Genomic DNA, 25,139 nt, shown 5'->3' with positions numbered 1-25,139 from the left:
CCAGGGAAAAAAAACTCCAGAATAAAAGCACTTGTTCAGCTGCAGAAGCAAACCACCGAGAGTTTACCTGGCGCAAGTCTGTCGCCTCAGGGGTGGATTTACTGTACAGAGAGCCTGACATTTATCACTTTTTCACACCTCCACCTGACCTGCATCAAGGTAAAGTTTAATGTCGGCCAATCAGTGTGACCGTTGGGCTTCACATCAGATATGTTGGGGTCCGGTGCGGGATCAGGGCAGGTCTCTGCATGGATACTTAGACATTCCTGTTTTTATTGAGGGGCTTTGTTTTATTGTGCCCCCGAGAGGAATTCTGCCCTGAGATTTGGTGTTCTAGCCGAAATGTGGAGCCCTACACATCTGAAGTGAGTCCTGTTTTAACACGGCCCTTTATCTTTATGACTAAAAGGAGTCGTTCCACTCGAGCATCTCTCTTCTTTATGTTCCCTCTCCTCTCCTCTCCTCTCCTCACCTCTCCTCTCCACTCGTCTCCATCTCAGGGCCAGGCCAAAGTGTTCACCCTGCTGGAGGGCTTGGACTCCATGCCGGATGATGTCGAGGTCTATGTTGTTCTGGAAGGATCAACGCTGGTCCATGTGACCAGGGCCCTGAGTGATATCATGCTCTGCTTCATAGTTCCCGGTACAAACGCGTCAATATGTTTATCCCTGTTTAATGTCTGTATGTTCCCATGCTGTCAGTTCGAGGATTCAGTGGAATATCACTGAATTTCTGGGGGTAAAAAACAAGAAACAAACAGGTGCTGACATTAAACTTCAAATCATGTCCGTTTTTTCAATCCTGTCTGTAATGTATTTTGAAGCAATTTGTCGTACACACACGCATACACACACACACATGCACAGTCTGTGACTAGTGGTCTGGAGAAGAACAGAATCTTATCAGCTTCCTCTCAGAAGGGAAATAGCCTCATAAACAATATGTCAACATTATGGAGCCACTGTGTAGGCTGACACAGACAACAGGCAGTCGTGCTGCCTTGTAGACTCTCTGCAGAAGCTGGACATTTGAAAACGATCCTCTGTGTCTGTTAAAGGAAGAACAAGGTTGTTTATAAAAGATGAATATCTCAGTACATGGTGTCCTCGTCTGGGCATTCGCAGCATCTCTGGGCTGGAGGCATTTTCTGGTTTTCTATGCGACTTCAAAAATGCATTTCACTTCACCTTCTTTATGCATTTATAACGATATGTATATAACAATTTTATTCTCACTTGGTATTAATCTAGGGTTCAACAGATGACTACAGTTAAAAGACTATATATGACTAGTACTTGCTATCTTCAGGACACAACCTGGCTGAGATGGTCTCTGTTCAGGCTTACCTCTGCTCCAAGACGATGCCCCTCACCTGGGTCGGTGGAGCTGCACTGGAGTACGTCCAAGATGATGCTCAGGTACAGCGGGAATATGCAAGCATGAAAATACAATTAAATCAAGTTCTTGCATGCCCGGTAGAAGTTCGAGAGAAAAAAAGTTTTTTTGTTAATAACCATTTGTTAACTAGGTGATGACTTTAAAATAAGGTCAGCAAAAATGATAATTCAAATTTGTGTTATTTCAGCTTGTGATTCACTCGTGAAATCCTGAAAACATGTTGCAGTGAAGTTTACTAGTTCTAAAGACACTCACTTTAAGTGTAAAGCAACTATTTTTGCACTGTTTTGCACTTTTCACATAGTGCATCACTCCGGTGGTTTGTTTTCTGATCCCATTCCCAGGACCTGGCAGAGCACCTGGTAATCCATGGGCATAGTCTGACCTCGACGGATCACAAGGAGCTAAGCAGCCTCTTCAACCTGGGCCAGGAGAGCTCTCGCTGGAAGATGGATCACCACGTGGCCCTGGCCATGGCCAACCTCAACATCCCCCAGAGCTGGAATGTCCTGGGGAGCCACAGCGGAAACGGTGAGCAGGGGATTACATTCCAGTTTGAATCCATCACTTGTTGTTTTTTTTATTTCATACGTTTGTTTATATTTTATAATTTACATGTCACTCTTTGGCTCAAAATGTATTTACTTACTGGGCTGAGATAGTTTTCACTTTGTTGCCTCTCACCGTGCTGGACAATTTGTACTCGACTGGTTGACTTTCCTCTCGGCCAACTCATCATTCCGGTTTTTCCATGCTCACCGCACTAAGATCGGAAACAAACACGGTCACATGTGAGCTTCGTTTGAATTCATCACAGCCAATTAGGCGGCCAGTAATGTGGTTAATAGAGCCTTTCCATCTGGAGGTAGCCCTGGGCAGTGCTTAAATAATGTCACGGAGGAGTGTGTGTGTGTGTGTGTGTGTGTGTGTGTGTGTGTGTTGGGGTGGCAGAGGTTGCTTACCACGCCTTATTTACTAGATGCCACCATCTGTTTGTGCGACCTGTGTCTGTGCAGCGGAGCCATCTACATAAATAACAAACTAGATTTGCTTTGGCTAACCTGGTTACTGCGGTCTGCTGCATGGCCGAGTCTCCCTGCCAGTGTTTGCAGTTAATTGAATGGCGGAATTCTGACATCATTCTATTGCCGATCCTGCGCACGATCAAACATGGGTGCCTGATGCCGAAACCCTCCGATGCTGTCGCACTTGGGGTAGGATTCTGTTGAGTATGGAAGAGGTCATCCTCTTCCATACTGTTGAGTAGTTGAGGGCCACAAAAGGAGAATTTTTTTTTTTCTTCAAAGTTTCCAATTCGAGAATAAAGTTGAAATTTCGAGATTAAAGATGAAATTTCGTGAATGAAATTTTGCAATTAACGTCAACGTGAAGTAAGTCAAAATGTCGACAGGCTCTGCACGCAGTCTAGTGGAGTACTTCCGTTTTCACCAGTTTCCTGATTACTGTGGGTGAACCTCGTGGGATACATCTGTTTTCGGCAGTTTACTTTTAACTGTGGGTAACTGTGGGTTAATCCACCATTCACTTTATTCACAAAATTCCCACTTTATTTGTGTCGACTTCATTCATGAAATTTATGCCCTCTGCATGTGAAGGAAATTTAGATTGGCATTGAGTAACAATCAGGAGGATGGGAACCCCCACCGGGATATTGACAGGCATTTTGCACACTGGCCGGCAGTGATATTAGCCTTTCATGTCGTGTAGGGTTGTCAAGTGAAGGGACTGATATTTTTGTGCCAGTATGATTAATATTGTATTGATATTATTTCCCGTTCACAGATTTGTCGGTCTGGTCACAGCTCGAGGTGCGCTTTGCTCGTCTTTGACAGGGGTGCTGGATTCAGCAGACTGTCACATCAATAAAATTACGCGCAGCAAAAGCGAGACAGATTTCCAAGAGCTTCATTGAATTGGTGAGGAAGTCAAGTTGCGTTTTGGATTCTCCATAGGCTGTCAATGGGAGTCGGTGTCGTATTTTTGTTTTTGCAGTCGCTCCTCCGCGGCTGACTCACGGCCGGCGTGCATCTGCAGGATCTGTAACCAGGTAACTGGAGTCGCAGCTCAATGCGCTGCGCCGAGTGAAGCTCTCAGAAAGAAGAAGCTGTTACGGCTTTGCTGAAAAAAAGCTTTTATTACCTTAAAGTGGGTCAGTGGAGCAGAGGGGCTGTTCACGGCCAAAAAAACTCTTAAGTCGACATTTGGGTTAATTATCTGGGCGAGGTGGTAATGGAGCCAAGGTTTCTAACGCGCTCTGCTCTTTTTGCTTCGCCGCCAGCTTTCCCCCCCTCATTCTGAACCCTTATCCCTCATCTCTGTCTCGCTCCTGTCTTCCTGCAACCACCGGTGTTGTCGGGTCTTTAAGGTCATCTCATCATCTGCCCCTCGTCTCCAGAGCGCCGTCGTCTCCGGGAGTCTCCCCTCCACCTGGCTGTGCGCTGGGGGATGTGGCGGCTGGCCGAGCTGCTGCTCTGTCAGCCCGGCGGCCTGCTGGCCGTCAGCCTCCCCAACGAGGACGGAGACACGCCACTGCGGCTGGCGCAGGCGGCGGGAGACGCCAAGCTCCTGGAGCTCCTCACGCAGTAAGACTCCCGGGCCCAGAGGGGTCGCCAACAGCACCAAATTCACCTGAAGGACCTGGCAGAAAGGGGCGGGGCTTTAAAGCCGGGCACTGTCAAAGACATTTTGAGTGACAGTTGCCACCGGTGGTCAGAGTGGCCTCATGTTGTCCATGCATTTTTTTACACTAACATAAAAACACGTTTTGCTCTGAACTGCGATTCAGGTCACAGTCCTGAATAGGCAGCTTTTTAAAAAACATTACTTTTAAATCACTTATAGATATAGAATTTAGATTTTAAAAACTGTCCATACAAGCAGCAACTTGCTTTAGCTGGCACTAGTTTTACTACGAGCGTAGTTGGTGTCATGATGACTTTCTGACTGGTGGGCCGCAATGGCTTGTAAAATATGACAGAGGGGTCAGAGCAGGAGCGGATGGATGGAGTGTTTTGGTGACCCATCTCATATAGAATGGAATATGTAGAAAACATGTTTTAATGTCAATTGAAGTGTTACGACAAGATCTGTATCTTTGACGCCCCACAGCTCTTTATTGAAATGACTCTTAAAACACTGAGAAAATTGATTCTTTCAATTTCTTTACATTCGGGGGGGCCGGATTAGAAAGTTTAACGGGCCGCTTATGGCCCCCGGGCCGTAGTTTGCCCATCCCTGCTCTAGTGTATATTGTTTCTTCCTCGTGCTTCGATGTCAGACAACCATTTAACACACAGTCAACCCACCGCAGTGGGTGCAGGGGGTCAATCCAGGAGCTGCCATACAGAAGCAGGCAACTAACTACCTGTGCACGCACTTATATCTGCGCTTGATTGAAGTGTCAGTCAGGCCAACCCACATATCTGTCGACCGTGAGAATAAGCAGACGCACAAAGAGAAAAGCCGACGTGCACAGAGCGCGTGCTGCAGGTCCTGCAGCTGAACGTGCCCCCCCCCCGCTGAACCCGGCTATTAGCCCAAATACTTTGCATTCTTTTCATCTTTACAATACTGTAAATTTACTGCCTGACATGGATTTTTATGTACAGATAAAATGATGGACACATATTATAGTCACCTGTCAAACTCAGGAATGTTTTGTGCTCAATTTGGATCCATAAATCTTCAGGCCTGTTTACCAAAGCTGAAAACACTAGAACACCTTTGACACCAAGGTTAGTTTACGCTTTCTTACAAGCGGTATGGTTTTTAACAGTTCATATGCTATTTACAATCAGTTTCCACAACCAAACTCGGAAATATTTGAACAATCAAACCTTTTTTTTTTTTTTTGTCGTTTTGAATAATCCGTCCACTCTCTTTTTGTGTGACAGCCCACCCAACCCTCTGGCCACGCCCCCAGCAGGTCTGTCCCAGGTGTGGGTGGACCAGTCTCACTTGTTGAGGTTCAGCCACGACACGGGGAATCTGACGCTGACCGTTCGACAGAACCTGCGCTGGAGCTCCGAGCAGTGCCGGCACAGTGACATCCTGCTGCTGCGAGAGCGTCTCCGAGATGTCGACTTCCTCAGAGAGGTGAGTCTGCATCAGGTGCGCCGCCCTCACCCTATTGACTGGATGCATGCAAACAAGTCCAAACAAAGTTGCTTTGTTACAACCAGATGTGCAAACACACATGGAAACATTCAGCTGCCCGAGTCTCGAGGGACTTTGCACTTAAGTGCAAATGGCTGTAGTTTGCTGCCATTGTCGTGAAAATAATGTCAATGAGGGGAAGAAGTAAGCAGAAAGCATGAGTGATGCTGCCTGAAGCGTCACTTTGGCTCTGGTCTTCATTTTATTTTTGATGCGTCTCCTCCCACAGATCAAATCGCTGAGAAGGGAACGTGTGGAGACCGTCGTGGAGAAGGAGGAGCTGGTGGACGATCCCATGGAGAACGGTACCCCTGCACTCACCACCCGATGGCTCTGCTGGGCTTGAGTGGCTCTGATGAACTGATCGGTCCTAAATTTGCACCCTTTGAAGCTCTCTGGAATTATGAATCGCTTGCTCTCTCGCCAGCTTCATATAGGCGTTGTAATGCAGCGTCACTAAGCTCCCTGCTATATACAGTAAATGGGCTATGACTGCCCTCTGGTGGCGGTTTGAAGTTCTTGACGGTTCGTTAGAGAAAGTAATATTAGAGGATGATGAACATAAAAAAATGATTTAACGCAAGCAGGACCTCATTATACAGTCTGCTTCGTGTTATGTCGTTTGATTTCAAACTCTCATGTTGGCAAAGCAGACTTTAAAGAGCCGTTGCCTTTGGCTCTATTTCGGCTGGGAAAATATTAAATTAAAATCACCAACAGATTATAAATGATGACAAACCTCTTCCACTTTATTGTATTTTTTATGATACAAACTTTCTGTGAAACTCATTTAAAAAGCTTGCACATAGGTTCAGCTGGTCCTGATCATTAAACACCAAATCCGTTGTGGCAAAACAACGGAAAGTGTTTGTAACCGTCCACTTACGTAACGTAGCTAACATTACACCAATATTATACACAGAGATTGAATGAAATGTTTGCTTCCCTCACCGGCAGGATGAAATTTTAGGCCGATGAGCTTTGTGTTTTTCTTTCCGACCTTCGTCATCTCCTTCTCTTCCTTTGGAGCATCCTCTGAGCCTGTTTGCATTACTGGATCAGACTTAAGTGAATGTGTTTTTTTTGTTTTTGTGCATATAATGGAGAGACACGCAAAGGACACTGTTTTTTTTTCTCCCAAACTTGAAATCATTCTCTCTTAACTTTTACCCTAACCGATATATTCTTTACATTTCTCTACTACTTCCATTTTTCTAATGTACCTTTTCTCACGACCACCGCTGGCCAAACTCCACCAAACTACTGAATTCATCATGTTCTGGCTTTGTTCCAGGGACAAATCGCCGACGCTTTGTGCTTTAGATCTCGTGCGCACACGCTGGTCAAATAAAAACAGGAGACACCCGGGCCTGCGCTGCAGAGCTCTTCCCCGAGTTATGAAAAGACAGAAAGAAAAAAAATCACATGGCACATATATGCATTATTAGAAGCTCACAAACATCTGTGCTTACTTGAGGCTCTGTTTGAAGTGAAATGTGCGCTGCATGACTGCATCTGTGCATGTTTCATCTCCTTTCAGCGCTCTATACTGAAATCAAGCAGGGAACCTCCGCCGAGGAGGAAAACGTGAGTATTTCACCGAGTCAAGGAATGTGTTTTATGACTTTTCACGTACGCAGACAGCTGTGACCTAAAAAGATCTCCAGTTCTCACCATAAATCAAGGCGGAGTTTACAGCTCACCAGCGTTATCTGATTAGCTGATATAAACGTGGGCATTTCTCCTTTGGAAAAAAAAAACAGCTCAGTCTTATATCTATCAGCTGCTCAATTCAAATGATGGTTAAAACTCAGCTTCAGGAAGGCCTCAATGCCCCACATAGTTGCCTTCTCATTGTCGAGGTGTCGGAGCCGACACCTCACGCACTTTGCGAGCATAATCCAGGGTGCATTTCATGCTTGGGTGTGTTTGCACACGGCCTGGTTTTATGTGATACATGTGGTAACCTAGTTGATCTTTCACTGCCCACTGCAGGCGCTCGCCAAACACTTGTGTTTTCTTACTTTAGCCGCGCCGAGGAATGCTCGCTGCCTGCAGTTTGGTGAGCGTTTGTCCTGTTTCTCCACTCAGGACTATGAGGAGCCGCTGATGTTTTGCCTGAATGAGGAGGATGAGGAGGACGATCTGCTGGAAACCATCACCGGTAGAGTCTGTTTTATTCATTTTCTTTCAAAGTTCATCTTGGCTCATCAAGAGTCTCTGCAAAAATGGGATTATTTTTTTTTTCTTTCTCCCCGCATATTGGTATTCAGTGATACCTTCCTTTTAGCTCCCAGGGTTTAATTGAATCCAACTGCAGGAAGCTAGAGTGCAGCTCGGTTGCTGCATTTCTGTCCAGATCCAGAGATCCAAGGAGTATCAAGTGAGCCAGGCATTCTGTTTCTTATGTCTGAAACCCATCTAAGGTTGACGCGGAGTCAGTTTGTGTCACGCCGCTCTTGTTACAGCCTGTTTGCTGCACGCTTTAAGGGACTGTCTCAAAAGCATTTCTTTATATTTGCTGCACAAACGTTCACTTCAAGGACGGAGAGTCAGGTTTCACTTGTTCTTGCTTTACATTTTCACTGACGGCCGGCTGAAACTCATCTGAACCCCAGAATAATTTTAAAAATATTTTGTTGAACCTTGTCCAGCAGCCAGCTGGAACTCCAACCTCCTCTATATGAAACATTTCCTTTTTGGCGAGAGAACTTCCAGTGCAGCTTGTACGTCTCACAATATAACGACAGCCACCCGAATTCACAGTTGAAAACCTCAGCCTTATCTCGTCCCTCCGTCCTCAACTTTTCAGGTAGGTTGTCTGTTCCTAGCGCAGTGGCCGTAACGCCGAGGGTTTTCTATTTTAACCTGGCACTGGGAGCGCATTCCTGCAGCAAACCCTGAGTCATCCTGTTCTCGCCAACAGCAACAGGCGAAACGGCCATAAATCCGAAACGAGGTGGCTGGAGGTGGCTGGACTCTGGTCTGGACGGGAAGGGAAGGATTTGAGCTCGGGATCATCCCGCGGGTTAATAATTGGCTCGCTCGGCCGCGCAGCAGATCCGTCGCCTCAGCTGAAGAATGCTGTGGTTTCAATTTGGGGCTTTAGGCTTTATAACACTTGGCAGCGGACATCTGCAATCTCCACTTCCTGCGGCTGGTGTAGGTTTCTCCCGCAGTCCGCTGTAGACGTTTCGTGCTCGGCGCGGCGCACATGTGCGTCGACCGGGGGGGCCGCGGGGGGCGGAGTGCATGTGTGCGTCTGTCGGCGTCTGACTCGAGACTTTTCCTATTTTTTTGCTCTGTTGACTCTGGAGAAAAGCTGCCTGCCATCCACTCTCTTTCTCTCTCTCTCTCTCCCTCTCTCTCTCTGCCGATCAGAAGAGTCACGTGAATCCTGTTTGCGACAAGTTTCCCCTCAGTTTCCATGTTTGAATAGTTGGGGGGGACAGAACAAACATCTCTGACTGCAAATGACCACACATGTAATACTTCGGATTACAATGCAGTCCCGACCTTCCTGGAATGTCAGTCCCTCATTAGACATTCCTGAGCTGTCGGCCATAACAAGTGTCCGGCACAGGTTTTCATTTTTTTTTTCTTTTTTTCTTTTTTTCTGGACAAAGACTTGAGCGCTTTTCAGGATTCCAGCCTTGTTTTTATCATGCACACGATGCGGATCTTCGGCTCCGGCTAATGCGTCATCAGACAGACAGACGGGACCTGAGCTTCAGCTGGAGATGAGGAATTTGGAGCTGGACTGTTATGTTCCCGATGACTCCTTCCTGGCACCTCTCTCCTCTCCAGGTTAATGTTACTTCATCGCCCTTAGCGATATGCAGAAACGTTTTGCCGCAGTGTTTCATACGAGGTCTGTCAAAAATAATATATATATATATATACATATATATATGTATGTATGTATATATATATATATATATATATATATATATATATATATATATATATATATATATATATATATATATTTACTTAGTCATTTATAAAAAAGTTCAATTTTTCCAAGTCTGGAGCCTCTTCCACCTCTGCCCTCTGATTGCCCCTAAATTCAAATGGCCCACCCAAAAAATAAACTTTCTCCCCATACACACACACACACACACACACACACACACACACACTGACCTCTTTCCCTTCCTCAACCCAGGATGGAGTGGCCTTTGCTGTTTGTTCACTAAACTCACATTAAATTGCTGACCTGGGATGTGTGTGTGTGTGTGTGTGTGTGTGTGTGTGTGTGTGTGTGTGTGTGTGTGTGTGTGTGTGTGTGTGTGTGTGTGTGTGTGTGTGTGAGCGCTGCACAGCATTTAGACAGGGCCCAAGGCTATGGGGGAGTAAAAATAAGGAGTGTTTGTTCCTCACTGGGGGTTGCCAGGTCATTACTGAATACGCTTTTGGGGCAGCAGACTTCTTGAGGAGGTCGACGCAGCAGCAGTGTGGGAACGCTGTGCAGCAACAGGGTAGCAGAAGAGGAGTTGATGGGTTTGTGCTACGGACAGTCTGACAAGGTGACGGTTTGAACGCAGCGACTTTTGAGTCTCCGACTAGCGACCGACCGGAGGAATCTAATTGGGGAACGGAAAAAGGGGGATTGAAGCACGCGGAGGCTCCACAAAAGCAGCGTCAGTGTTCGCAAGTGCAGTGCCAACACCCCCTGACCCCCCATCCGCACCCCCCCACCCTTCGCACACACACGCCCACCCCTCACTCACACACACAGACCACTGTCTCCAGCCTCTCTCTCTCTCTCTCTCTCTCTCTCTCTCTCTCTCTCTCTCTCTCCCCCCCCCCTCCTTGTGTGCTGTTAAATTCTCCTTTTCTCTTTTTTCCACATTCCATCTTATACAAAACTGGATTTGGACTTTCTCCAGAGTTCATTTCATCCAATTTCTGGCCGTCCCATTGTCTCAATTTTACCGCCTTTGGTGTAAACCTGCCGATGCCCCTGGCCCTCCCGCCGAGACCCACCCACCTCCCCCCTCTCCCCCGACAACCCTGCTGCCCTCCTGCAAGTTGGCAGGAGGAGGGGGAGGGGAGTGGGGGGGAGGGTGGGAGGGGAAGTGCTGCTGCTGCTGCTGCTGCGATTGTGGGGGGTAAAAACGGCACCGAAGGAGAAAGCAGCGACGCTCTCACTGCACTGCTGTCTCCATGGTGAGGCTGCTAAACCTGGCAGCCTGCCGCCTCCCCCCCAACACACACACACACACACACTAAGATGCAAAAATAAAGAGCAGTGGGAGAATCCAGGACGACTCGACAGACGTGGCATCAGGCTCAGTGTGCCAGACACACTTTTCATCTGTGTGTGTGTGTGTGTGTGTGTGTGTGTGTGTGTGTGTGTGTGTGTGTGTGTGAGTTGGCATATCTGTGAGACAATCATGAACTCGCAGGGGTTAATGATTTCTCCCCCACCAGGCAGCCCATCTGTCCGTGTGCTTTTCCCCGCCGCCGGGTTCTGAAGTCGTTCCGATGTTTGACTTTGTCTCCCCCTCCTCCTCCTCCTCCTCCTCCGCCCCTTCCTCCTCCTTCAGTCGCTCTTTCCGGCCGTCAATGCACCCCCCCCACGGCAGGCCCTGTCAGCATGTGTCGATCTCTCTTCCTCCAGTGCGGTGGATGAGTGAGAAGGGGAGGCGGGGTGAGAGGAGGTGAGGGTGGGGGGGGCGGGTTGGAGACCCAAAGGGGTTGGCGCACATTTGAGGGGAGCAGTCGGAGGGAGACGGGAGGACGTGGACGTCGAGGAGGAGCAACTCAGCCTCAGCCAGCCAGTCAGTCAGTCAGTCAGCGAGGTGGAGAGCGGCCGGGCTTGCTGCTCCCGCGGCTCCGACCGGCGCACAGTTGGTTGCAGGATTCTGGGGGGAGGAAGGGGTCAAACTCTTAGGGGGAGGGGAGGCCCGGGGAGACGGAGTCGGGGGGGGGAAACATGCTGGATCACTTGTTGAGTGTCTTGAGAGCGTGGAGCGCGGCTGCCGTGTAGCCGAGACTGAACCAGAGCGCAGCAGCGAGTCAGCGAGTCAGACAACATGGACTCAAGCTGAGGAAGTTTCTGGCTCCACAAGGTCGCTTGAATGAAGAGCCTCTTGAGGACCGAGCCCATGGATTCAGACTCGGACTCTCCCTTCAACTACTCGTGGCCCTCTTTCCCCAAGATACGGATGCGCAGGAAGATGGGCAAAAAAGGTAAAACGCTTCGCCGGCAGAGTCGTCGCTTTTTCGCTTCTTCTCCGCCCTCGTCCTCTTTTCCTGACGCCAGGGCCGACAAGGTCACCGTCCCGGACGCTTTGGGAAGAGGACTCTCTGTCCCGCCGACTGCGGCGGCTTTGTCCCAGCCGACTTTTGAGCGCACGTGAGAGGCTGTCAGCAGGGAGGCAGCTAACGAGCACGCACAGACGCACGCACTAGTTTTGTTTTATTTGCATCCCCTCTCCTCAACCCATATCAAGTTCCAGATGGCCAACTGCACACCCCCCCCCCCCTCCCCCTCCCCCTGCCCTCAACCCACCACGCAGCCGACACCTCTCACTGTGCACCAGGCAACAATACAGTTAAAATTAGCCTGTTCCCAGCAGCCCACAGGCCCTCTTGCTCGGCTGCAGCAGGGTTCACCAGTGCGAGCCGACGGCCTGTTTGCCTGTGATGTAACCTGATATGTGACAGTTTTCTGGGGAATGTCAGATGTCTGCTCCAGGCTCACTGAACGGGGTCGGGACATCTTCACACCCAGACTGTCGCATTCACTGACCAGCAGCTGAACACGTACCCTTGTAAACTGTCCATGGGGCCCCGAGGCAGAGTTTTTCTACTTGCACGTCACGAGCTTGCGTTGAGTGTCTGTCACGATTTCTCCTCATTTCACATTTTCCGAGTCCGAGTTGGTGCTTTGAAACTGGCATCAAAGTTCCCTTTGCTCCCCCCCACCCACCCCACCCACCCACCCCCCTTCTGGAGCTCGCCGCGCTTAAAAATAGCGCCGAACCCGACCAGAGTGGTTAAACAATTCATTTCTTGTGTGTCTGTTTGGCAAGAGACGTGCACGGAGCAGGATCGGGTTACTGCCATGTCTGTGTCATGGCGCTGCTCCACTGCTCTTTCCCCCACTTTTCTACCACAGACCTCTGCAAGATAATCCCTGTTTTCGCTTTTTTTTTTTAAACCTTGATTGACACCAGTTAGTATTTCTTTTTTGTTTGTTTTCTTTTTGGGTTCTGCTTTGTTCCGTTTTACTCTGCTGGCCTGCGAGTTTCAGGAGAGCAGGAGCAAAACACCACACCACGTCCACTTCGAGAGAGCCGCCGACTTTTTTCTTCTCCAAGTGCACTTTGAGTCCAACTGCCGCCGCTTTTTAACTCTGCACCTGCAAAGCCGACTGTGATTTCAGGTGGGCGGGAGGCCACAGGTTTATTTCTCCAGCCTGATCGCTGCCCACTCGAGGGGGTTCCTTTACCCTCTCCTGGATCTCCGGTGCCGACCGGTGCGCTGAAATGTAAACGCGGCGATGTGATGCTTGGACGGGGACGTTTGACCGCAGGTGTCAGAACTCGCTGTGGGGTTTGTGGACATTCGCTGGACGGTTTCTAATTGTTTTCGTAAAGCCGTTCCCCGCCTCATTTTCTCAGATAACAGCAGCCCGTGTTGTTATTGAAACTTCTAAAAATGGTGATTGTTGTTTTGTTTAGAATTAGAACTACGCATCTAAAGTTTGGACACACTCTATGAATTGAATGTCTTTCCTTTCATTCTCATGCCTGTTGACATTGCAGTTTCTCACTGAAGGCCTCAAAACTACGTATGAACACACATGGAAGTATATAGGTAACAATAAAAGTGTAAAATAACACTTCAACAAAACACAAAATTCTTCAATGTAGCCACCTTTCACAAAATGCATATTTAGATTTAGTGAATGTGTTTTTCCTTGCTGCGTACTTACATATATCTTCCTCGTATATTTGATGTCTTCAGCATGAAAAATGTAAAACCTGCATGAGGTGTGTCCAAGCTTTTCACTGGTCGTGCATGTATTATCAATGACAGCATGTGGTGTCTGGTGGATGAACACTGACGCTCTGTTGATCTCGAATGCGTTTTTCGCGATTACAGCCAGTATCGTCCAAAAAGAAAAGAACTTGAGAGACCCCCCCCCCCCCCCCCCTCTCTCTCTCTCCTTCCATCCTGCCTCCCTACATCCCTCGCTCCCAGGGGTGTGCACAGGTTGAAGGGTCACACTCTGTGTTTAACTGCCCCGGTCTGGAAACCTGGCCCTGACTGCCGCCTTTGTCTCGCCGCCGCTCAAAAAAGCCCTTTTTTCCCCCTCCTGCTTCTTCCCGCCCCCAGGAGCGGCGCTACTGTACAGCGCCGGGCCCGCCGCCTCGGGGAATACTCCCCGAGATCGCATCACATCCCAAATATACCTCACGCGAGCAAAAAAAAAAAAAATCCGCGCAGGAGCAGCTCGGTGCGAAGAATGCCCTCTTTGAAGCCGCAACATGTGGACGGCGCTCTCGCCGATGCGAGTCCGAGGCACACGTTGATTTATTGCGCCTCCGCCGACTCGCTAGAAATCTGAACTCCTCCGCCAGCGATTTAGCCCTCCTCCCCACCCCCCCACCCCCCAATCAGCTAATGCTAAACACAGATTGCAGCGGCTGACAGTAATGTCCGCCGCCGGCCGGTGTTTATGGGTCAGAGGAGTGCGAACGATCGGGCCCCGTGGCAGCCAGCTGTGGCTTTTGGACCCCGACTCACAGCCGCAACCGTTCATTGTGTCCGTCAAGCTGCTTAAGTGGGGTCCCGTGAAACACTATCTGCTTTCAAACAGTGATTTGACCCTCATCCAAGAGCTGACCACCCCCCCTGCCCCCCTCACCCCACTCCACCTCCCCAGCCTAACTCTGTGGGTTTAATGTTGAGGCTGCAGCTAATCCCACAATACATAACAGAGGTCTAGGAGGGACTCTGTGCAGGTTTCACGGATCAGGGTTCAGGTTTTTGCACCTTGACGTGTGGCGACGGGAGCCCGCGAGGCGACCTGGACGTGGACGGTGAAGCGTTAACGCTGCTCTTGTGCCAGGCGGTAAGTCGGGAGATTTGCTGTTCGTGCGGCTCCGTATCTCGCTGCACATCAGCCGCTGGTGGGTCTGGCGTCCTCATCACTCCCCTCGCAGCCTCTCAGATTTACTGGCCCAAAGGAAGTGCAGCCAATTGTTGCTCTGATTTATTCTCCGCTACAAACACTGGGCTCATCTTTCTCCCCTCGCTGGAAGCTGCGTAAGCTGCGCATTTGCTTCTGTGAAGACTGTTGAATCTCCATTTCATAACCGCCCGGGAGAAGGGAGTTTATTTTTGCCATGTGTCTAGTGTGGTTGGAGCGTTAGAACTCTCCCTTTGTGATGTCACAAAAGGGTAAATGTACCTCACTGTTTTTGTCCAACAAATCATCACCTTCATCAGTAATTCTAAATGTTTTCAATGCATTAAAATCAGAACCTCAAAAGAAAAGAGACAATACTGTGACTTATTGATGTTCCGCCTCAAACTCGCAGTGGTTTCGTTCATTTAGGTCACATAATACATGGGTCAGCAAGACTGGTGCCCAGAAATGCAGATTTTACAATTTGTATTTGTGCTGTGCATCCAAAATACTTCAGTTAAGTTGATTTTCAACATTAGAAACAGATGAGAAGCGGTTGCTCTGCAGTTGTTTAGCAGTTCACTTTTGGTTTTAACCAAGTTGAAGTCTCAATGTCACTGTGTTTTCCCGAATGTCTTGATTCTCAAGCAGATCATCATGCATTTCACATGTTGCCATTCATACTGCGTCTGCAAAACACAGCATGTGCTTTAACAGAGTTGTTTCCATCATTGCCCGCGATGTTTTTGAATCGACAGTTTAACATACAACAACAACAACAACAACAACAACAACAACAATGGCGCATAGACTCATTTTGTGTGTATAATAAAACGTTCAACAAAGTGGTGATTGATTTGTGCCTGTGGAGTGTTGACTTTACTGGAATACTTTCCAAGAACTTCTGTTGTGTTTTGTACCCGGCTTCATCCCAGAGGGATCTGTGTGTGTGTGTGTGTGTGCGTGTGTGTTTTTAGAGCAGGAGTGTTTTCCCCCTGTTAAAGCAGTGCAGCCAGGCTGCTGCTGCTCACAGTGGCTCCACTGTGTGGAACGGCCGCCCTCTCAATGCTACTGTGTGCTCACCGGCAGTTATTTCCACTCGCGCTCAGTATCGAAGGGCAGGGTGTGGAAGAAACATGCCTACAGATGCCCACTCATGACTCCGTGCACGCCCATTGACGTCTGCTCGTGTGTGTGTGTGTGTGTGTGTGTGTGTGTGTGTGTGTGTGTGTGTGTGTATGTGTGTGTGCAAGCAGCCAGACGGTCTCATGCGCAGGCCCACGGTCCTGAACAATGACACGCAGCCGCTCAGGATGTCTATGTCATTTCCCGTGTTTGTGAGAAGTTATTCAGTGTTGCTGTGGAAACCCAATGCGTCGCTGAAAAATCTCTGCCACGCACGCACACACACACACACACACACACACTCCCCTTCTTCTTCTTCTTCTTCTTCCCTTCTCACCCTCTTCCTCTGCTGGCTGTCTCCACCTCCTCCTTGCAGAGAAAAGCCTGTCGGTGCAGGAGAGCCAGGCCTCGTCTCCCACCCTCGCCGCTGCTGCCAGGCTGTCAGCGATGATTCATGGCAAGGACAGAGTCTTCTCCGACGCCATGGTGGTCGACCAGGTGAGTCAGAAACTCTGAAAGTCTGAAGTCTGAAATCTGCGAGAAAACCACCGACCGTCGTTTTCACCCCTGTAGTTGGACGGAGCCGCCGTCAAACGCCGCTGCCCCGAGGAGGAAGACGAGGACGAGGTGGAGGAAGTCGCTCCCCTCGTCGGCAGCTCGCACTGGGACTGCTTCTCCAAGGCTTCTCGGAACCACCCCACCTCGCCGCATCACAGGGAGCGGCCGGGCCCCGGCGCGGAGGACGGCCCTAGGGGCTCCTCTCCCCGGGTGTCGCCACCGTCTCCGTTCCCTTCCTCGCCGTCTTTCCCTTCCTCGCCGCTGGCCTCCCCCTTCCGCCGCTTCGAGGGAGCTCACAGGCGCCCGGCGCAGCCCGCCCTGGCCGCCTCCCCCGCTTCCACCCGCAGAGGATGCAGCTTCGCCGCGGAAGGCAGCCGGGCCCTGAGGTAGGACGCTCCCCCTTTGAGGCGGTGAAATCCAAGGAACAATGAAGCCACTCGAGGCAGGACGCTGCGTCCGAACCACTTCAGAAGCACTTGTGTTGCGTCGCACGGGGGTAATAGACTCACGAGTGAGCGAGTAGCCAGCGCAGGATTGTAGCTGCTGCGGTGATTCAGGGTGTAAATATGACGGGATGTCTGGACACAATTGAGCCGCTGGTCTGTGCACGTCCTCCGCCTGTTTCCTCACAGCTGCTCTGTGAGAACTGAGGAGTGCACAAACGCAACACAGCTCCAAGTCTGTAATGAGCCCTTATCCAGGCGTGATGGCTGCCTGTCGCAAGTTTTAACATCAAGAGCTTCTGTATAACAATGGACGAGAGGGACAGGTCATTTTCTTTGTTTGTTTTTTTACTTCAGAGACCAGGGTTTAGGATTAAACAGGCACCTCCTTTGTGTGTTTTTGCCCCAACAGCCCCAGCCTGGAGTGCGACAGCGGAGAGGAGGACATGTTGGGGAGCCCGTACGCCTACTCGTCTCTGAAGCAGAACTCCATCCTCCAGTCCAGCTCGGGAGAGGAGCGCGACTCCTTCGACACCTCGCCGGATTTGAACCGCACCCTCTCCGACAGCACGCACGACGCCACCAAGGTGAGCGCTGGCACGGCGCAGTTTCCTCTCGTACCTTGTGGAATTGCCACCTGAAATTATTAAATTGAATTGTGTGTCCTGCAAAATGAATTCCTAACTTGCCCAATCTCCCAGTCAAATGTTTGGACCCGTACTTCTGATTTAATGGTTTTTCTTTGATTTTCATGACCATTTACATTGTAGATTGTCACTCAAGGCATCGAAACTATGATTGAACACACATGGAATACGTGTTAAACAAAAAAGTGTGAAATAAGTCAAACAAGTTTTATATTTTAGATGATCTAGAATAGCCAGCCTTCATATCAAATGTATACAACATAAAATATATGAACATGTTTTTCTTTTGCCACATTAATCCACATATCTTGGTCCTATATTTGATGTCTTCAGTGTATCTACAGTGTGGAAAGTAGCAAAGATAGAGAAGAAACAGCTGTGTCCAAACCATTGACTGGTAGTGTAGCTATTTTAAATCCCTTTTTTTTTTTTTTGAAAAACAAAAAACGACCCACTTTTGGATCGCGACCCACAAGTTGAGAACCGCTGCCCTAAACAGACCTGCATCATCTCTGCCGTGTTCTGTCCCCCCTGCTGATGTGCTTTCCTCGTCCAGAGGCCGGAGGAGGCCGAGGTCCGGCTGCGCTCCTACTCCTACTCCTCTCCCAAGGCCAAGCCGTCACGGCCGCTGCTAAACCGAGACGCCACCGTCAGCGACCTAGCAGAGGGTAAGCGACCTCCGACCCCCACCCCTCCCCACGCATGTCCTCAACCCCGGCGGGCCTCTGACCTCCCCGGTTCCCAGGAGCCAACTGAAAGGACACATGTGCCACATATCTGGAGCAGACAGGTGTCATAAATCAAGCAAACCCCTCACATAGGCGTATGTGCGACTGGGGGTCGCTGGGCTTTTGATGCTGTTCCGCTGCTCCTGTGTGTTTACAAGTAGGTGCGAGTGCTGCAGCACTGAGGCTGTACTCTGTCCTGTGTAGATGGCGGGTTCAGCAGCGGGTTCAGCAGCGGCGGCAGCCGCTCTCTGCTGCAGGCTCTGTCTCTCTCTAAGTCAGTGTCCCGTCTCAACCAAGTTAGTAAGTACAAGAGCCACATGAGAGCGCTGATGGCTGACGACCTGTCAGTGGAGGCGCTTCTTTTTTCTCTCTTTTGGGATGAAATCGGTGGCTCTCTCCTCGATCAGACCTTTTTTTTTTTTTTTTTTTTAACACTTCAATCCCGCCCGGCTGGTTCTCCGAAAACGTTGGGAAAAGAGGGAAAGCAAAGGCGGCAGAGGCGGAGAGCGCTGGAAAGATCCACAGTGGTGGAGGAAAAAATGTGGAAAGCAGAAAAATCAAAAGCAGAGTTTCTCCAAAGCTCGCAGAACCCAAACTTGTTTGAATTAATATCCCCTCCAGCCTGCCCAGCCTTTGTTTATGTGATGACTCACGCGTAGTCGCAGTCCTCTGCGCTGTGTCTTTAATATTGTGAGGCTTTGGAAAACACTCTCGTAGATCATGCGAAGAAGGAGGTTTTTCTACTCCAGCCTTGTGGTTTGTTGTGATTTGGGTAAATATTATGTTGTCCTCTTGGTGTTGAGTTTCTGTCTTCACTGTCCTCTGTTTTTTCTAAACTCCCGTGTTTTGTTCTCTCTCTGTCGGATCCGGATTACGAGGGACGTTCTTGTGTTTGCCTTTAATTAGTTTCTGATTTTGCGGGTTTTTTTTTTTTTTTAAGGCCTCCTCTGATTCGCCTGTACTCTTGAATATTTTAACAACCCTCACATTTCTGGCTCACTCTCTCCCTTTTCTTTCCTACATTACAGAGCAGAGAGCATTCAGCCTGACGGAGGGTCCCAGGGAAAAGAGGTAAAGCTGCTCCCTCAGCCCACCAGCTCGCCCACTGCCCACACGTTCCTCCCTTTTTTTAGACCTCAGCTCTTGACCAGCGGCTGGAGATTTGGCCGAGGCGGTGGCTGCGTGCGCGCCTCTGCACATTTATGTATCTCCTGTGTAAAAAGCCCCTCTGAGTGTGCAGGATGTGACTTACTTCCTGTCGCAGGGCCGCGGCCAGAATGCACTGATTACAGCTTCAGTTTGAGCTGCTGGTAAACAGCAGAGCTTCCCTGAAGCAGCGACCTCACGTCTTCTTGACCACATCAGTGACTCTCAGGCTGCCGCTTCTACGTATTCTAGCTTTTTGGAATAGAATCTAATACACGCGCTCAGTTAACCTCTGCTTTCCAGCTCCAACATGGCACACGTTCTTGTTTTTATTTTGCTGTCATTTCATCAATGCTCATATTCATTTTACAGCTGATTTCCTCATGTATTTATCATGCACTAATACATATTGTTTACTAAAGACCGTACATTGCTAATAGGAAGCTAGTAGGCAGTGCAAGGCAATGAGATCATTATAAAAGATTTTCTAGTTTTTCTTACAGGTTATGAGTGAATTGTATGATTCACTCAAAAACGGGATTTTAAACAAAAAATGTTCAAACAGTTGAAATGGAATAAAACTGAAATGAATCCCTCTGCTTCACGTTAAGATTTTTATTAACGAGGTTTATGAAAACAGGCTTTAGCACAAACCAGCGCAGTAATTTGGTCGCCTCATGCTCATTGTTCTTTTTTAACTATAACCTAACAAGACTCGGAAGTGTTTGAAGACAGCGATGCTCTTTAATTGTAGCACTTTTGAGTCCCTCCATGTTCCCGGGGAGCACAACATCCCGGTCTGAGGTTGTGCTATATCCATGCAGGGTTTTGGGTTTCCGTAAACGGGCCCAGTCAGCAGAGGAGGAGAGCAGCGCATCACTGCAGCATCTCACCCTCACAGAGTTCCTCAAAGAGTACGTCTTCCACCCAGATGGCCTCGCAGCCGTGCATGTGTGGCTTGAGTCATTCTAACTGCCGTCGTCGAAACCATCCCTCAACTGTCCACTAACCACATGAATCCCTCGCAGCTGTGTTTGGTCATGTGTCGACTTCTCGGCCGTTGATTGCATTAACACTTTCTTAGCTCAAGTCACTATGAAGGTTTTGAAGTGGCTGCATGTTTCTCTCCTTCTTTACGTCCCCATAGTAGCCTTTCACCTAGAAAACACAAAGTAACTAGTGAAGGTTGCTGTCACTTCTTGACACATTACTAATTGCATTTTTACCAAGGTCACACTATTAATAGAATCCACTCAAGTGCATAGTGACTCCCAAGCATGCCAAGCATGTGGTTAAGAGTAATAGCCTGTAGACCAGGGGTCTTAGAAGACTGTCTGGACATTGTTATATTCCAGCATGACTCCAGTGTAGTTGCTCCAACTTTCCTTAGTGTTTTGAAACTAGATTTTGAAAAAAAGAGCACTTATAAATGCTTGCGCATGTTTGGAATTAGAGCTTGCAGGCAGAGAATAATGAGAGACATTGAGGCAACACGGCGCCGACTGACTGTTTTTTTGACTGCGAAACAGGATCGAGGACGAGGAGTGGGACAAATACATCATCCCGTCCAAGGTGGAGTCAGAGAAGTACAAAGTCAGCCGGACCTTCAGCTTCCTCAAGAGCAGGATGTCCAGCACACGCAACAAAACAAAGGTACCACCACAGTGGAGTCACTGCAGTGGAAAATATGATTCCCGCAAGGCTGAGGATTCACCGTCATGGTTAAATCCTTTACAGTGGAACTCTTTATAAAGAGACGGCCAGAGCTGAAAGGCCTCCAAAAGCAGTAAAAGGTTTACCAGCCCTGAGAGCAGCCAGGTCAGGAGCCATTGTCCACTCACACTGCCTTTATTTGGCAAGGGAGAAAAATTCCCTCTCCTCAGGTCTTAGCAACAGGACCCAGTGAAAATATCCCCTTACATAACATGTAGAACCCCCTCTACCCTCTCTACCCCCCCTACCCCCCTACCCCACCGACACACACACACACACACACACACACAGCGTGAGGAACCAAAACACATTCCAAAGCTATATTCTTAATCTCATAAACATGGGTGCATGTGTCTGCGGAACGTGCGCCCGTGCGTGCACGACGCACATGACCGGTCAGGACAACAAACATCAGGCTTCCTCCACATAAAGTTCGGCGAAAAAAAAAAAAAAAAACAGTAAATAAACATTGCGACTATTGGACGCATGCAGCACATCCCCCAGGATGGAGCTCCGCAACAGCAGCAAAGTCTCCGCGGGACTTAGCAAAGTAAACAGTCACTCAGAGGCCCCTTCAGCTCCAGTGTCTCCACTTTAACAGGTGTGCTTCGCTTGCTGGCGGGCAGGCCGCTCACAGCCGCGTCGCTTCGTCCTCGGAGGACGTGCACACGTGCACTTTTTTTGTACATTAACTGTGGTGAATGTCGCACCTGGGCTTGTCGAACCTTAGCGTTGTGTCTGCGTATTTATAATATTATCAGAAATAAACATATCAAAACAAGAAAACAATGTATAATAAATAATAATAAAATGTAAATAAATGAAGGGAAATAAAAAATAAAGAGTGGAAAAGTTAGAAAATAAGATGGTATCGGAGTTTAGCAGTAGTTTCTTTCCCGTATTTTCCTGCTCCCTACCTCACTCTGATTCCCTAAACCTCTGCCGTGTGTTAGTGCATAGCTACAATTAGAGTTATTAGAATTATTATAGGCTCAATTTTCGAGGAGTTCCTACCTGCAAGATAAGATTCAGATGGTTGCCAAAGCTTTTGGAAGTAGGAACCATTCCTCCTTTCCATGACATAAGTAATAGTTTTCGGAGTCAAATTTGAAAATGTTTCTGACTCGCTTTTCAGGTGAAGGTGAAGGAGGTGAAGGAAGGGAAGGAGAAGCCCGGAGCCGCCAACGGACACCAGTTCGTCCCCGTGTCTCCCTCTGGCGCCGCCGCCTGTGTGGCCTGCGATAAGTCCGTTTCCGGGAAGGAGCTGCTGCAGTGCTCCAGTAAGCGCTGCTCTGTCAGTGCCGCCTTTGTTTTGTGTCTGCGGTCGCTGAACTGTTTAGGGTTATTGTAAATCTTTTCTGCACATGCTGCCTTGATTTCTGTTTGGTTCGGCGGTGATCTTGAAGTTAGCTCTCATACTCTCGTTACTGCTCGGATTTGCTTGAGGTTAGGAGTTTTATATTCATGTGGTCAGTGGGTTATTTTCTTCTGTTGATTGTGTTTCAAAAATGGCTAAATGTATTTGATTTTTTTTCTCTCGCTCTTGCCCTCAGTCTGCTCCCTCAACATCCATAAAAACTGCAGAGAGTCTCTGATACCCTGCGTAAAGGTAACCACCAATCCTCCCACATCCTAAAGGCCCGCTGTGTACAATGTAGTAGTGTGTAGTAGTAGAAAAGCACCATTCAAACGATTGATGGCTGACATTGCCCCTTTTTTGCGGGTGATACAAACAAAAATAAGAATTTGGGGTCCCTTTGTTCACACATCTTTTAGGGGCTGTTTACATGGAGACTGAGTTTTTTTTTTAAACCGCACATTTTCAAAAAACACTGACACACATTTACACGAAGTCGTATTCCAAATTAAATAATAAATAAAAGAATTCCTGTTTACACGGATACGCTGGAAACGACTGAAAACGATGCAGTACCTATGCCAGGTCCAGTGTGGCGCCGCAAGTTCACTCCCTCAATGCGGAAGAAGAAGAACACCTGAAGCACGCAGCAGCTCGCTAACAACATTAGCACCACTGAGAACAGAATGGGAGCCCGCTCGTGAAAAGACGGTGTAGATAAACGACAGAGTTGAACTTCTGCTTCGAGTTACTTTAAAGCCTTAAAAGCTCCATGTTAAGGTTGACTGGGAGTAAAAGTTCGCTAACATTTTAGTCATTTAGGTTTCCTGCCTCAATATTTCAATCCGCCAAACCCAAAAGAAAATGATTCTCAGGCACTGATAGTACTTTTGCTGCACTTATGATGCTAACCTGATAAACAATTAAAAAAAACAAAACAAAGTGTGTCAACAACTTTGGCTCCAATCTATTTATTTTTTTTCCTGTCACATTCTGCCAAAACAGCTGCTAATCTCAAGCCGCCAAAGAAAAACAAATCACTGAGTCACTGAGTCACGGGCAGGACGACAGCGACCAGATGGAGCAGGAAACGCAGATGCAATGAATTTTTACCGCCATAAATTTCCTGGCGCACAACAGAATTATCGTGCATGAGGGGTCTCGTAAATGTTTGCTACCTTCCTTCAGCACGTCGTGGTTCCAGTTGTGAATTAATTTGTTTCAGTTGCAACACGAGATTTACGTGATTTACAGCTGCTGATGTTTCTCCCCCCCCCCCCCCCCCCCCCCCCCCAGAAGCCGCAGGAGAGGAATGCGTTGCTGATGAAAAGCAAGACCCTGTCCCTCCCACCCAGTGAGTCCGAACTCCCCTGGTCTTTGATTAGGTTCTCACCTGTCCTCCCTTGTTTTTACTGCAGCATAATAAGAAAACCTTTGCTCCCCTTGCGGCCCAACCCCCCTCAAAAGTTACATTTTAATCCGTCTCAGCGGGAGATCTGGCCTAGATGCTTTTTTTTTAAGCACTTGTTTGTGCACAAAGGTCAAACGGTTCCTCTATATGGACATGAATGACTGTGGTCGGCCTCAATTACTTAAAAACGTATCCGTTATGGGGGCCATACATGCAAAATGAACACATGGTCACGCAATACAGATACTTGAATTCTTTTTTGAATGTGAAATCTTCCACAGTCAAACAGAAGCTCCCGCGCACTTTTCAGCTCTGTCTAACGTTTCGGTCGACAGACCTTCGTCGGGCATTACACACGGCATACTTGCATACATCCCAATATACATATAGGCGTGTGGTAGATGCAGTTAGCCAATCTTACCTGTCAGGTAAAACAACAGCACTTGTTAATAAGTGACTACAATTCATCATCCCATATTCTGGAGGCTTCCTAACGTGAAAGAATTTAAAAGGGACAAAGCATGATAGATATATAAAGGGTAAAATATTAATGTAAAATCTTTAAAGAAGGTGCGACTGACGGTGTTCTTGGTTTTCTCCTCCAGTCTCTGCCAAGGAAAACTCTGCCGCCTGCATTTACTCCTCCTCCTCCTCACTTCCCACGACGACCAGGGAGAGAAGAGAAAACATCGTCCCTCTTACCAAAAGCCTCTCCATCTCCATAGACAGCAGGTAGGAACACGGACGTCTGTGGCGGTGTGGTTTGGTGCTGTTGCTCCGCAACACAGTTCAGTTCCAACTCGGGATGCTTTTCTGCGCAGAGTTTGCGTGTTCTCCCCGTCGCAGCGTGTCAGGCTTCCTTTCACAGCCCATAGGCATGCACGCGATGCTAATCGGCCATTCTAAACACTCTGCGTCATCCTTCCAACAAACTGCTAACTCATCCAGCTCGCACTCACCGTAAAATAGTTGGGATAGTGCAGGGTAAGCAGTGTTGAATGGAAAAAGCTGATCGTGATTGTTTGCATGTGAGCTGTGGCTTTCGAAAATCTTTGGCTAAATTCAACCCATCGGGCGGCCGTCTCAAAATCAATTCCTTCTCCAGGTTTGCAATTTATCGATGTATTTATTTATTACTTCTAATTCTCGGCAGACGTCTGAGCGACGCCGCAGGCGTCGACAGCGAATGTGGCGGCACGGCCGGCACCAACAGCTCGCTGTCCGATGAAGGAACTCCAGTCACGGCCACTCCCCCGTCGGCGGAGCAGCCAATCACTGCGCAGGGTGAG

At 48.5% G+C, this 25,139-nt stretch overlaps 1 protein-coding gene and 1 long non-coding RNA gene across 7 annotated transcripts in view; both read left to right on the top strand.

Moving 5' to 3' along the window:
* Positions 1-25,139, top strand: part of LOC142893036 (rho guanine nucleotide exchange factor 28-like) — a 35,492-nt gene that overhangs the window by 2,576 nt on the left and 7,777 nt on the right. Inside the window, exons 3-23 of one of the 6 annotated variants that reach the window (XM_076033260.1) lie at positions 501-642; positions 1,309-1,418; positions 1,743-1,929; positions 3,815-4,001; positions 5,313-5,514; positions 5,804-5,879; positions 7,115-7,161; positions 7,666-7,738; positions 16,224-16,345; positions 16,421-16,791; positions 17,261-17,435; positions 18,052-18,163; positions 18,428-18,523; positions 19,252-19,294; positions 20,194-20,283; positions 20,899-21,022; positions 22,218-22,362; positions 22,636-22,691; positions 23,736-23,793; positions 24,456-24,582; positions 25,004-25,134. In XM_076033260.1, coding sequence (XP_075889375.1) covers positions 501-642; positions 1,309-1,418; positions 1,743-1,929; positions 3,815-4,001; positions 5,313-5,514; positions 5,804-5,879; positions 7,115-7,161; positions 7,666-7,738; positions 16,224-16,345; positions 16,421-16,791; positions 17,261-17,435; positions 18,052-18,163; positions 18,428-18,523; positions 19,252-19,294; positions 20,194-20,283; positions 20,899-21,022; positions 22,218-22,362; positions 22,636-22,691; positions 23,736-23,793; positions 24,456-24,582; positions 25,004-25,134 — 2,674 coding nt within the window. Of the gene's footprint in view, positions 1-500; positions 643-1,308; positions 1,419-1,742; positions 1,930-3,814; positions 4,002-5,312; positions 5,515-5,803; positions 5,880-7,114; positions 7,162-7,665; positions 7,739-11,495; positions 11,773-16,223; positions 16,346-16,420; positions 16,792-17,260; positions 17,436-18,051; positions 18,164-18,427; positions 18,524-19,251; positions 19,295-20,193; positions 20,284-20,898; positions 21,023-22,217; positions 22,363-22,635; positions 22,692-23,735; positions 23,794-24,455; positions 24,583-25,003; positions 25,135-25,139 lie in introns of those variants that run through there. The other 5 variants (XM_076033262.1, XM_076033261.1, XM_076033263.1 and 2 more) reach the window with 5 other exon arrangements.
* LOC142893042 (uncharacterized) lies at positions 7,745-9,475 on the top strand. Its single transcript, XR_012927638.1, has 2 exons — positions 7,745-8,386; positions 8,501-9,475. It is a non-coding gene; the product is annotated as an uncharacterized LOC142893042 (long non-coding RNA).

The sequence above is a fragment of the Nelusetta ayraudi genome, unplaced genomic scaffold, assembly GCF_046127955.1.
Source record: "Nelusetta ayraudi isolate G7.1 ecotype Tasmania unplaced genomic scaffold, CSIRO-AGI_Nayr_v1 ptg000041l, whole genome shotgun sequence".
Taxonomy (NCBI): Eukaryota; Metazoa; Chordata; class Actinopteri; order Tetraodontiformes; family Monacanthidae; genus Nelusetta; species Nelusetta ayraudi.
This window is presented reverse-complemented; position numbering and strand designations above follow the sequence as displayed.